The sequence below is a fragment of the Dichotomopilus funicola genome, assembly GCF_033296635.1.
Source record: "Dichotomopilus funicola strain CBS 141.50 unplaced genomic scaffold C8A04scaffold_48, whole genome shotgun sequence".
NCBI classification, from domain to species: domain Eukaryota; kingdom Fungi; phylum Ascomycota; class Sordariomycetes; order Sordariales; family Chaetomiaceae; genus Dichotomopilus; species Dichotomopilus funicola.
In genome coordinates, this window is record NW_026944069.1 from 221,967 (window position 1) to 235,184 (window position 13,218).

The following is a 13,218-nucleotide window of genomic DNA, read 5'->3' on the forward strand; positions in this document are numbered from 1 at the left end:
GCCGAACACTTGCCCACAAAAGAAAACGTTCTCAACATGTCTGCGATGTCTCCCAACAGTATTGGGAATGGGCTTGCGGGTTTGCACAGCGGGAGCATATCACCCCGCACGGTCGTTGCACCCAAAACTATTCAATTTGTTCTCGTTCTCCCGAACTCACCATATCAAGCGCGGCTCCCACTGCGCGTATCTATCTATCTCCATGATACGACCGATTCCATCATCACGACGGTCAAAAATTTCTACGGTCTCTATTCCGGGCCCAGTATCTCCAAGGGCGTCAGTTTCGAAGACGAGGATGGAAACACTCTTATTGCCCGGTACGAGAACTTCAAGGATAACATGATCGTCCGCGTGCGCGTGATCGATGAGCCCCTTGGGCCCGATTACCATGCTGCTCTGGGCGGCACCCCCAGCTACTACCACGCCGGCGGCTACCAAAGCCATGCCCCCCATCAACCAGACTCCCACGCCCCACGTCCCGCATCGAGGGCATCGCGCGTCCGCAGCCCGTCTCCAAACTCTGGCCGTGGGCGTCGCAGCGCCTCGACAGGTGCCGGAAACGGTGCCAGTAAGAAGGGCCGCTCTCGCTCGTCCAAAAACCGCACACAAACCAACGGTGATAGTCATACCGAAAGCGTCAATGGCTACAGCAGCGGTGGTGATGGCGCCAATAGCTCATTCAGCCGAAGCAAGGAACAAATCGGCAACACTGAGATCAGTGTTGAGAACATCGTTGAGGGCGGCCGTCGCAAGCGCACCAAATTCGAGAGTTCGGTAAGCGGCTAGCTGCTGGGACATTGGAAAACAAGATGCCTCGATGGCGTTACTAACTACTATACCCTGTACAGGAACTGCCTCTATTTGCCCCTCCTCAGATGCCTGCGTCGACTTCGAACCCTTCCGTTTCTCCAGCCCGCCGAGTTGATCCCCACCGTGGCCCTCCGCCCTTTGTTACCTCGACGCAAAACCCCTTCAGCCATCCCCACCCGCTACACTCCCCACGGGCATTCATGAATGGCTACGCACAGTCTGGGATGTTTGCCACTCCCAGCAACGACAATCGCCGTAGCCGGGGTAGCTACGGGTCGTTCCCCGGGCAAGGAGATAATGAAGTCATGCCGACTCCGGAGCCAACAGTGCGCAGTGCCGTGTCTGAAGAGGACAAGGACGTCGCGATGCAGCTTATGCGGATGTCAACCCATGGCCGGGCCTCGGGGTCAGGCCAAGATGATTCCCTCAGCGGGAAGGCAGATGCTGCCTCCTCTGCCGGCGCAACAAGCGATGCCGAGAGCTCTGGTGAAGAGGAGGTGCCCGCCCCGAGGAGGCAAAAGCTCGACGCCTCTGGGAACCACAGGAGTGTATTCGGCACCACAGAAAGCCATTTCGTCGCCCCTAGGGAAAGCACTGAGGCTAGTGTTGACGATACCTACAGCTCAGATAGTGGCGAGAACAGTGGGATGGGTATCCCGCTCGTGAAGGGAACAAAGCTCAAGGCTAATACCCTAGTCGGTGCCAAGCCTCCGCACAAGGCCAAGTCGTCGGCGAAGCTGCCCAAGCCCAAGGTCAAGAAACCAGTCAGCACTGCCCCCGGACCTATGACGCCGGCCTCTCTTCCGGCGTCCCGGAAACAATCCATCTCTTCCATCCCCACATTTCCCTTGGGCCCCGGTGAGGAGGAGCAACCGGATCTTTCCACGAAACCACGGTGCCAGCGCTGCCGCAAGAGCAAGAAGGGATGTGACAGGCAGCGCCCCTGCGGCCGGTGCAGGGATGCCGGTATCCCCGCCGAGCTCTGCATCAGCGAGGACGAAGGCAACGGCCGCAAGGGTCGGTATGGTCGGCACATGGGCGTCCCCATTAAGAAGGAAGAGATGCCGCCGCCGCCTACCAACCTGTTGCCCGCCGCACCCATCGCTCCTGATATGCTGGCCCTCGCCATGGCGTCGCCAGGCCTGTTGGATAAGAATAAGAAGCGTAAGAGGTAGCCTGTGGGGGGGAACAGAGCTCGAACATTTTCTTCATCACAATGAGGTTTATTCCTAACAAATACGACCTTTTTCTTCCGCACTTTGAGAACCAAAACAAGACGGGACCAGTCGGAACCAGGCCGGCACGTTTAGCGGGTCGCCGTCCACTCCTTATTACCAAGAACAATATCAACAACAGTTTCGAACGATGTGGCCTTTTTATCAAACTTGCCGTTTCGGCCCCTCGCATATTCCTTTTCACAGTTTAGGTGTTGTGTGTTTGTTTGTATCTTGGCTCGGTCAGTGTCGCAACGACGATACTAAGCTATAGCCGGAAACAGGTGTATTGTATCGGGGGTTAATCTCCGGGAGCTTACAAGCGGACTGGCGCATGGGATAGGGCGGTTAAGGCGGTCAAGAAATCGGGGATTTGGGGATGGTAAAGGAGGTAGAGGAATTAAACTGGACAAGGCAAACCAGGCTATCGGACAGCATAGTCTTACTGGGGAAGAGGACGTGATGGTGGCTCGGGTTTGGCTTTTTCCAGCGCGATCCGCCGTTCACCTTCCTTTTGCTTCATACCTGGGCTGGCTCTCTTCTTTTTGTTATGTTTCTTTCCCTCGCTCATCACGAACACGCACACACAAACAAGCATCAATTTTACAACCCGCGTTCATATATTTTGGCGGACTGGTCAAAGCGGAGTTGGTTGAAATGGCGAGGAGTTGGGCTGGAGATGTGGGTGAGGAGAGTAGGATCGTACCTGGGCGTGTTAGGTGATTGCTTTTTATCTGGCTGGCTCTTCCTGTCTACCTACCTGCTGCGTCATGTTCGTTTTTAGTTTTTACAATTTTTTTCTTTCTTCTTTCCTTTAATCGTGTTGTTTCTCTTATTTAAGCGGTTTATTGCCTCGAGGGTCGATTTCATTCTAGGCCGGGTAGGAGATGGGTTTCGGGAAGAAAGCATCAAGGAGAAAACAAGGACGGATGTATTTTGACGATGCTCGAGCCCGAGATCAAGGTCTGAACCTTGCACCTGGGCATGCAGGAAGGAAGCTCTCTAGTGTGGTGTAAAATCTGCCTCGCCGTTAGTGCAACGGAAATGCAACTTGCAATCAATTAAATCATGTCATTGACTAAGAGTTGGTAGCGACATGGATGCCTCGGAATAATCCCGTCATCAACCGCCGCAGCTTCCCTGGTGACGATAATATATTGGCCATTTCATCAAGCTGCATTATTTATTCTGATAAGGGCATCGGCAAGGCGCGGGATTAAGGAACTCAAGGCAGGCCTCGGCTATAGCCGATTGCTTGGCTGCGATGGATGACGACGCAATAATGAAACAAGCTTTTTCTCGGTTTCACGATGCGCGGATAATAAAACCGCGGTTAAAGATAAAATATGGTAGAGTTGACCTCGCACCCTTAATAAGTAACATTCGTCTCATTTTGAATAATTGATACAGGCGCCAAATTACCGACGGGGGTTATTTGATTTCCTCGCAAACAAAGATAAACAAAATACCCAAAACCCAGCGCCTTCGGAAATTAATTGACTGGAATGGGAACGCATTGATAAATGTCCTTTTCCAGTCTCGGACCCCGATGCATTTGTCAAACAAGACCGTGTAAGTCGTTTTAAACAACTTGCAAGTTGTGCGCCATTCCGAATGTAGCTTAGCGCCATCAGTATTCATTCGTCAACGACAAAAATAACGGCAGAAAAGCGGGTCTTTTCCTCTTTTTGGGTTCTTCTGTTCCATTTTCTTCGATTTCTTTTCGGCGATCAGATCCCGGGATCTCGAAGCTGGGATACCCCGCTTTTCCCTCCCTTTCCTCAGCTGGCGCACAGAGTCGCAAAAAAGGGAACATGAAGAACATGGCTTTCCCGGGCGGCGAAAGCTGAGTTGGGAATCGCGCCGGGGTTTTGAAGGGATGTAACAGGTTTCAAATCCGGCTCTTACATGCACTTCGTTTGACATACGCCGTTACCACGCCGGCGTCCGTCTCCCCCTTGAGCCAGTCATAGTCGGTGGGAAATTTCAATACCGGTCAAGATACCAAAGGTAGGTTTAAACCGATGCCCGTGTTAGCAAAAGTACCGAGCGCCATAGACCACTTACCATTTTGAGGGCAAACAGCTTAGCTTCATCAATCTAAACCGCCCAAACTCGAGAGTGCCTGTCGTTTTTAGACCCAAGAGGCTGGATGAACTCGACGTCGGCCCCGGCGCTCGGAGCAAGAAGAGTAGGCTTGGGGCCTGGAACACACAGAGGCGGGAGCGGTGGGCTGGGAAGGCGAGCAACACGGAATTCGGCGAAGACATAGTAGGAGAGAAATCCAGTGGGCAAAGGACTGGGCCGGGAGAGGTATTGTAGCGTCGCCAACGTGTGGGATAGCCCTAACGATATCAACATCAATAACGCTAGATTGGCAATACACCGTATTCTAGATCCGGCGACCGGGCCCTGAAGTACAAACGGACAATCGAAATCGACAAGGAGCGCCTCAGACGGGTGGCCAAGTTTTGGCGCTACGGAGAGAGGCGCTTTGCATATATCAACACCCATACCGAGCTCGTAACACTATGTGACAAGCGTATCGCCAGTGCTAGCACAACGCGGCTTGCGAGATCTATATCACCGTTTTTTCGCCACCAGTCATTCCCAAGGATGATTGGGCGAGGCTAACGGCGGGCATCACCGTCCACATCGACGATGTTAGCGGTGGGAGTTCGACGAGCACATCCCACACAGAGCAACCCAAGCCTGGCCAAGGAGCCGCTTCCCGTTAGATATGTATGCGGGTGAAAAACAAGTCGCATTGAGATGGGTGTGTAGGTAGGCAGGGACTTCTGCCGGAGGGCGGTTGGTGACATTTGTGCTGCATGCAACAGTGGTCTCGGCGCCTTCCCGTTTCGATCAAATGTCGTAGAATTCAGTGTTTTTATTGGTCAATCGAGATAAAGTGCTGCTCGACAGGGATAGTGGCGTGAGGCGGATCGGGATTTGACGGGTCTGGCTCTGCAACAGGCTTGGCGAGCCAGCCCGTGGCAGGTGGGTCTTTCTCGGTGTGGAGGGTAACGACTTTGTACCTCAATTTGTTATCTTCGCAAATTGATAACTATGCAGTGTTGGGTGGTTTGAAGATGTTTTGCAACCAATTTCACTGTGTGAATTTTGCACATCGGCCTCACATGTGGTCTGTACCTGATGTAACTACCTACCATGAATTTTTGTCTGATTGTTAGCTTGCACCTTTGTGACTAGGGGAGCGGGTCGAATCTTCAACTTCGTGAAACAACGACACATTCAAACGCAAGAAGACCGCCGCGAAAAGGAGCCGATTCTTCGGTGTTACAGATTCTCAGATTTTTGGCATTTAAAAGGGTTGTTGTTGTGCGTAAGGAACAATCTAAAACTTTCATGGCGTTTCCCGGCGCTTCCGAACAATCTCCGCTCAATGCCGCTAGAAAATTAGCGGTTTGCTGAGGGGGCAACCCTGCCTTTCTCGGCCTTCTTCGAGGAGGCCGGACGGCCCGACGGGGGAGTTTTGATGGGTGGGATCCGGTTGGTGTTTTGTCACTGATTGTTGGAGCGGTTAAGTTTCGATTCACACCGCTTCTCTTCTCTTCGTTTCAATTTGCAATTGGCAATTGGTGCGCGCTTTGGCCCTCTTCCTCAGTGTTGGTGCGCGCATGCCAAGACTCCTTGGGGACGGCCTGGAACTTTCTTTTGGCCTTCAGCATGGAAGCCACGGGGGAGTGAGACAGACGCTGTTCGACGACAAGCAGCGCTTCCCGTCTCAATTCACAGTTTTCTCGGGCCGGAAGAATCCTCTTTCGTGCACATTTTATCTTCTATCGTTTCTTTCTAATTTTGCAGCCCCAGCAACTATGTGGAGAGACAGGACTTTTGCCGGCAGTGGCATGGAAGCATGCAACCCCTCCAAACTGAACCTGGAAATGCGGTGAGAAGCCGAAGGCTGAGCAAGAGAGGAGCTTTCTGGCCCAAATGCATTTCAATCTTTTTAGGGTGTTAACTCAATGTGCCTACACTAGAACGAGCAACCCATCTGAATGAGACCTTGAGCCTACCCTTGGCCTCGAGATAGAATCCTGCGCAAAGGGCGAACTCCCCTGGACATCCTTAATTTGCCCTGCTGGGCAACAAGGAATCGTCAATTTGCCGGTGACAGGGCCGCCCCCCCGGGTCCAGGATCCGAGCCGGCCCGTCGCCCCCATCTCGCAGTGCAGCAAACCACTGCAATGTGTTTGTCTCGCTTGGCCCCTTGAAGGTTTAAATTTATTGAACGACTCGACTCGACCCCAGCGCCCCGGTTCCGAGGGCTTTGCGCCCAGGCACCTTCTCGACGCGGCCGGTTTGAAGGTGACGGACGGGAGGTGCTGCGCTGTTAGTGTGTTTTTTTCTTCTTCAACTGTTATCGCGGATGTGCCGAGCAAGTGTTTGTCACATAACCCAGGATTTCATGCGGGGAAGATTGGGCCCCCTTTACGAATAGGTAAGCGCCGACAGGAGACGGATTTTGGCGGAGAAGTGACGGGAGTTGCAGAGCCGGGTGCGTGCTCGGACGAAGGTGCAGCGAAGGAATGGAAGATGTGTGGTCCTGGTCCACCAGAAAGGCGCGGAGATGTCATCCGAAGCAGGCGATGTCGGCGGAAATAAAGCCGGATCTAGCCCGCCGAGCACCCCTTCCCCAGCGGGTATTTGCCGGCGCATGGGGGAGCAAAGATAGACCCGGGCAAGCCGGGGACCGGGACCGGCGAGAATGGGGTTTTTATTTATCTGCTTCCCGTCCAGTTCGGTCTTCCCTTCGGCTGGAAACCCATCATCGACGTTTTGAGTTTGCGCGTAGCCCGGATTAAAGCTTTCAGGGGTTCAACTCTCGACTCTCGGCGCTCGGCTCATTGTTTCCCGGGGAACGACATCATGTCGAAGGTCGACGACAGCAAAACGGCTTCAACTATTACGGTCATGGCGGCTGCCGCACCCGACGACTTGGAAAAAGCCGTGGCACCCACCACCGGGCAACCACCCGCGGATGATACCAACATCCCGCCGGAAGAAGAAGAATTCCAACCCCCCGACGGCGGGCTCCTCGCGTGGTCACAGGTCCTCGCGGGCATCTTCATCAACATGCTGGCATGGGGCTACCCGTCGACGTTCGGCGTGTACCAACTCTACTACCGCGACACGCTGGGCCTACCAGAGGCGCAGATCGCGTGGATCGGATCGCTGCAGACCTTTTTGGCGTTTGCGCTGTGCGCCTTCTCGGGCCGGCTGGCGGACGCGGGCTACGTCAGGTCGACGATTGTGGTCGGCTCGGGGTTAGTGGTATTCGGGACGTTCATGACGAGTATTTGCACCGAGTACTGGCAGATCTTTCTCGCTCAGGGGTTATGCACGGGGATTGGACTGGGTGTGATTTTCATGCCGCCGTTGTCGGTGATCAGTTCGTATTTTGTGACGAAGCGGTCCTCGGCGCTGGCGATTTCGGCCACGGGGACGGGGTTCGGCAGTGTGATTTTCCCGGCCACGATCCAATATCTGATCCCGCGGATCGGGTTCCCCTGGGCAGTGCGGTGCGCGGCGTTTGTGGCTCTGTTTGTGGCCACGGTGTCGGTGGTGATGCTGAAGCCGAAACTGCGGCCGAGGCGATCCGGGCCGATTATCGAGTGGGAAGCGTTCAAAGAAGGACCGTATCTGCTGTACATGCTCGGCGCTTTTCTCTTCTTTTGGGCGCTTTACTTTGGCTTCTTTTACGTGGGTCCCTTTTTGACAAGTTCCTCACTCCAAGTACCCAGAATGATTCCCCCGTTTGCTAAACATTCTTCCTCCTCTTAGATCAACGCCTACGCCCGCAACGTCATCCATTTCTCCACCACCGACTCCGTCCAGCTCCTCCTCATCACCAACGGCATGGGCATCCCCGGCCGGCCCGTCACAGGCTACCTCGCCGACCGCTACTTCGGCCCCATCAACCTGTACGCCTTCCAGACCCTCGTCATGGGCTGTCTCATCTTCGCCTGGACGGGCGTCACCACGCGCACGGGCATGTATGTCTTCGCCGTCTTCTTCGGCCTGGCCATCGGTGCCGCCCAGGGGTTGTACGCGGGATCGCTGGCCAGCTTGACCAAGGACCCGCGGAAGATGGGCACGCGGTTCGGCATGGTGTGCACGTTGGTGGCGTTTGCGTCGCTAGCGGGGCCTCCGACGGCCGGGGCGATTATTGATAAGTCGGGTGGGCGGTACTTGTATGCGCAGGCGTGGGCTGGGAGCGTGATTGTGCTGGCGGCGATGGTGTTTGCGGCGTGCAGGTGGGCGGTTACGGGGTGGAAGTTGCGGGTGAAGATTTGAGTCTTTTAGTTCCCTTCTTTTTTTCTGTTTTTTTTTTGTCTTGAACGATGTCCAGCGATTGCTCGAAGCGAATTTGGAAAGGCGTCGTTGAAATGATTTGATGATCTGAGACACGGGATATGGTGTTTTGCATGAGGACAACGCAAGGTAAGACATCGTTGTCTCACTTCACGATTTGATCGACAGCGAATTGGCGTTTAAAAAATGGAATATGGTTAATGTGTACTGTACATAGCTCTAATAAAAGCAAGCGGTTGCCATTTAATTTTTGAGCAAGTTGATATTCGCAATTCTCGATAAATCTTCGCTGAAATCGGGCTGCGCTAACATCATCGCTGAAATATCCGCACCAAAACTCCATAACCTCAGTCTCAATCAGTATGGGCTCTCTTGATACGCCTTCTCCGCCTCAGCATACGCATCGTATGCGTACAGGAACGGCTGAATATCCGGACACGTCCACCGGCTCGGGAACGGCGCCTTGAGCTCCCCGCCCAGCATGCTCACCATCAACGCATCCCGCTTCTCCTGTTCCTCACCGTCCTCCAAGTGTATGTCATCTCGCTGCTTGAACGACTCCAGCTGGATCTTCCTCCCCCTTTCCATTCGCAGTTGCTGATACATCCTCGAAACACAAGGCAGCTGTCTCTCCCTCTCACTCTTCTTCACCCTTCCCAGCAACGACCCTAGCACCGCGCCGTCCTCTAAGCTCGAGTTGGCCCCTTGCGCTAGATACGGCAGCATCGGGTGACAGCAATCGCCCGCCATGAAGAAGGTGCCCCGCTGGTTCGCCCACTCCGGCAGCGCATCCAGCCACATCAGCCGCCACTTGTGCACCACGCTCTTGACTTGCTTCAGCAGCTCCACGAGCAGGGGATCCCACCCGGCAAACCGCTCCATCATCTCGTCCAGGTCCCCCTCACCCTTCATCACCCCGCTTGGCAGATCGTCTGGGCAGAGCAAGACGAGGTTATACACCTTCCCCGCGCGCACCGGGTAGCCGACACAGTGCGCCCGCGGGCCGATCCAGAAGCGGACTGCCGGGGTGCGAATGAGTTGCTTCAGCTCGTCTGAGGCCTCTGTCTCCGCCAACGCGTCGGTTTGGATTGTGATCCGGTATGCCAAATCCCTAGTCGGCAACACCGGGCTGGGCCGCTTCAGAAATTGGCCTCTGATCCCACTCCACAATCCGTCCGTCAAAACCACCACATCTCCCTGCACCACCGCCCCGTCATCGCCCTCATCCTCTCCATCTTCCTCTTCCAGGCCTGGCCCTGGACCTCCCCCAGCAAGCAACACCACCGCCCGTTCAAAATCCACCTTCAACGCCCTGCGTCCTAGCTTCACCCGCACGCCAAGCTCGTTACACCTATCCGCCAGCGCCTTCTGCAGATCGGCGCGGTGGACATTCCACAGCGGCGCGTCTGCGCCATAGCGCGCGGCCAGGTGGCCTTTGAGATCGGGCTCGTGGGCGAGTAGGCGGGTGCCGTCGAAGCGGTGGACGGAGAGGGCCGCGGGGACGGCGGCGAGGGGTTGGAGGGGGGTGAAGACGGACCAGTGATTGAGGAGTCGGGTGCCGTTGGGTGTGAGTTGGAGACCGGCCTGGGGGGGTTATTAGTTGAGTGTAGGGTGCGCAGATGTGGTTAAGAAGATACAGGGGGGAGTTGCGGGACGAACTCGCGCGAGGGCAGGAATGCCCAAACTGGGAGTCTGTCTTTGAAGGATCCATAACCAAGAAAAGGAATGAATGACCAACACGAGGTGGAAATAGTATGATAACAGAAAAAGAGACTCAGAAACGTACCCCGACTTCGGTCAACTCTCTCGTGGCCTCGAGCACTGTTACGCGATGCGCCGGGTTGGCCAGTTTGGTCGACAACGCGGTGCTTAACCCGGCTAGGCCGGCGCCGATGATGACAACGTGGAGGCCGTCTTCCGCGATATTGGTTGGAGTCGTCATTGTGTCGAAACGATGGATAACAGTGAAATTCGATGTTTCCGTGAATAGGTTCTTGGGTTTAGATGCGCGCAATCGGTGATAGATGTAGGTTCCGAGTTTTTACAGGTTGATGAAGTTTGAAAGATCGAGAAAGGTTGAAAATGGAGGTCGAGAGCCTCCAGATCCTGTTGCTGTGGTTTATCTACCGTCTTTGTTCCCTTCAAGTAGGCTTCCATTCAATGATTGAATCGGATGAACTATTCCAGCAGGCACGGAGTCAATAACACCTTCCTCGGGGAAAAGCGCTCGCAGGAAGTGGGGGGTCCGGAATGTGATCGAGCTGAGTGCGGGGGATGTCTCGGATATCACCCTGAACGTGAGCAAACATATGAAACCCAAGTCCCGAGAACATATCCCGAAGTTAACCCAGAGTGTTCATGTTCGTAGCCACGCGAGGTTATGAGGGTACACACGGCTGTGAGGGTTGCAACAGGAACAAGTTGGGTGTAAACATTGATTCTGGGTATCAACGCCAATCGACACACCACAAGTCTATGGTTTTTATCTTCCTTTTCCCTTTTCCGTTTCCCGAAATGCTTAAATGTACACGCACGCAATGAGTTAAACCCACACATATACCCAGCCCGTTTCCACCATCGTAGCCAGGTTAAATATTCTGAACACAATACTAGAAGAGTGCTGTTCTCCTATGCCTTCCGGCCCCCTTCTTCTGTATTGAGTGTCTATCTTTACTCCTCCTCGGGGATCTCCAAATCCTTCGGATCCACCACCCACTCCTCCTCTTCACCCCAAACGGGAGCGAGGGTAAACGAGCCCTGGATCTTGCCCATGCCATAAGCGACACCCGCCATCTGGCTGGGATCGGTCGGCTTGACATCGTTGCGCTCGATCAGGACCGCGGTCGATAAGAAGTTCGTCTGGATGCCGGGCATCATCTCCAAGCGCTGGCCACCCCAGTCGAGCTCGACCCGGCCCGACTTGCGCACAATCAGGTTGCCGAGGTAGCCGCCCTCTTTGATTTCGCCTCTTCCGCTGTTATCAGCCTTCTTCTTGGCGTCTTCGGCGGCCTCCTCGCCGTCAGCTTCCTGCTTGACTTTGGTGCGGCTATCGTTGTTATTGTCGTCGTCCTGAGTCAGGTCGATGCTAGCGCCGGGCTGGTTCTGCATGACGACGTCCTCGTCCGGGTCGGGTTTGACCGTCGCCGGATTGGCCGCGGTGCCGTCGCGCGGGACAACATGCAAGGGCGGTAGAATGGGGGGGAACTGGAAGAGGAACATATGGCCTTCGAGCGCCGCGTTGGTGGTCGTCGTGGTTCCGCCGCCTTCGGCAGCACCATCGTCTTGCACCGTAAAGAGGTTGAGCATGTGCTGGAGATCTTCGGCGATGATGTCGGCTTCGGGATCCTTGGGAGCAGCCACTTTCTTCTTGGGTTTCTGCTCGCCCGTCGGGACCTTCTTCTTTTGCTCGGGGGACGGGGGAGCCTTGATGTTGACGGGGATGTCGTCGAGATCCATAGCACCACTGTCGTCCACCTCTTCCTGCTTGATGGTGCGGGTCTCTCCAGCCTCGTTCTCACCACCAGTGGCTTGCTCCTCGATGGCCTCGATCTGCACGGACTTGCTCACAAACAATCCATCCTCCTCCGAGTCGTCGTCCACAAACCCGGCGTTCTCTTGAGCTTCTATCTCAGCCGCCGTCGTCATGGTGACGCCCTCTTCCTTGTGCTCGACGCGGCGAATACCCATCGGCATGATGACTCGCTTCTTCTTTTTCGTCGATGTGATCGAGGCGTTGTCTTCCTCCTCGGAAATCTCGACGTGGTTGTAGAGTAGATCGGCGTTGATCCGACTGTTGTCGATAATTCCGGATGTGCCGTATGCGCTATCTTTGCTGTCGCCTTCTCTCTTGACGTGACTGGAGCCTGAGCCCGAGCCGGAAGCGTAAGCGTAGCCGCCTGAACCTGAACCCGAACCGCCACCAACTGGTATTTGTTAGACACGACACGAATTCAATTGGAAAGAAATAAAATGGCAACTCACAGCTCATACCCGCCGAAAGCGGTCCCGCAGCAGTAGCACCTCTCAAGTTTCCTCGCATCAACCCGCCGCGACCACGTCCGCGACCTCGACCTCGACCACGATTTAATCGAGCCTGTTTTCGGGCCTCTTCGGCGTCCCGCTGTTCTTGTATCTTCAATTGCTCTTCCGCTAGACGCGCGCGCTCCGTTTCGCTTCGACGAACACCCTTAGGCTTGAATTTATTCGCTCCGGTCGCTGTCGCTGCTGATGTTGCGGCTACTGTTGCGCGAATCGAAGAAGTCGGGGCAGGAGTCGCATTGGCACTGGTAACGCGAGAAGGTGTGCTATTTGCCGATACCTCGGGGGTAGAATCAATAGTCATCACCGGAACAGGCGCGGGCCCGTCGGCCGGCTCTGTGGCGGATGCTGTTTCTTGAGCAGCAGCCGCATCATCGTGTGAAGAAGCCGCAGTCGCGGCTGCAGCTGCGGCCGCGGCGGCACCACCACGGGCGGCACCTCCACGACCGCGGCCCCGCCCTCGTGTTGTTGACCTGGGAGGCATCGGTCGTGATGGCAGGTGCGGAGTCGATGATGGATGTGACTCGAAGTGGAAGGGTTCCGGAAAAGAGAGTCGCGACTTTGGCGTTGCATTTCTTAATTGCCCCACTAACAATCGGGAAGCACGAGCCTACAGCAGGGATTATCGAGGTGGTGGGGGACAAGACGCGGGGCGCTGTGCAGCGCGATAAGGGTTATGTGTGGGAGAATGACAGCAGCCGAACAGGGGGGTTAGTGGGGGGTTTCATCTCCATGCTGTTTCCGATTGCACTTCACTGATCTTTCACTCCTTTCCCTTTTCCATACCACGAACGCTCGCCTTCATTCACCCAAC

At 55.1% G+C, this 13,218-nt stretch overlaps 4 protein-coding genes across 4 annotated transcripts; 2 read left to right on the top strand and 2 right to left on the bottom strand.

The window, feature by feature from the left end:
- Nucleotides 1-36: 36 nt before the first annotated feature.
- Nucleotides 37-1,988, top strand: C8A04DRAFT_13500 (uncharacterized protein; the record flags this gene model as incomplete). The annotated part of the gene is made up of 2 exons (XM_062777743.1): nucleotides 37-777; nucleotides 852-1,988. 2 exons carry the CDS (start codon nucleotides 37-39, stop codon nucleotides 1,986-1,988), a joined length of 1,878 nt encoding a protein of 625 aa, XP_062635541.1.
- Nucleotides 1,989-6,965: 4,977 nt separating this feature from the next.
- C8A04DRAFT_38554 (major facilitator superfamily domain-containing protein) lies at nucleotides 6,966-8,348 on the top strand (the record flags this gene model as incomplete). The annotated part of the gene is made up of 2 exons (XM_062784268.1): nucleotides 6,966-7,754; nucleotides 7,836-8,348. 2 exons carry the CDS (start codon nucleotides 6,966-6,968, stop codon nucleotides 8,346-8,348), a joined length of 1,302 nt encoding a protein of 433 aa, XP_062635542.1.
- A 375-nt stretch (nucleotides 8,349-8,723) lies between these two features.
- On the bottom strand, nucleotides 8,724-10,308 carry C8A04DRAFT_13502 (uncharacterized protein; the record flags this gene model as incomplete). The annotated part of the gene is made up of 3 exons (XM_062777744.1): nucleotides 8,724-9,595; nucleotides 9,629-9,950; nucleotides 10,153-10,308. The coding sequence occupies 3 exons, from the start codon at nucleotides 10,306-10,308 to the stop codon at nucleotides 8,724-8,726; spliced, it is 1,350 nt and encodes a 449-aa protein (XP_062635543.1).
- A 728-nt stretch (nucleotides 10,309-11,036) lies between these two features.
- C8A04DRAFT_30291 (RNA polymerase III RPC4-domain-containing protein) lies at nucleotides 11,037-12,888 on the bottom strand (the record flags this gene model as incomplete). Its single annotated transcript, XM_062781325.1, has 2 exons — nucleotides 11,037-12,289; nucleotides 12,348-12,888. The coding sequence occupies 2 exons, from the start codon at nucleotides 12,886-12,888 to the stop codon at nucleotides 11,037-11,039; spliced, it is 1,794 nt and encodes a 597-aa protein (XP_062635544.1).
- Nucleotides 12,889-13,218: the final 330 nt, after the last annotated feature.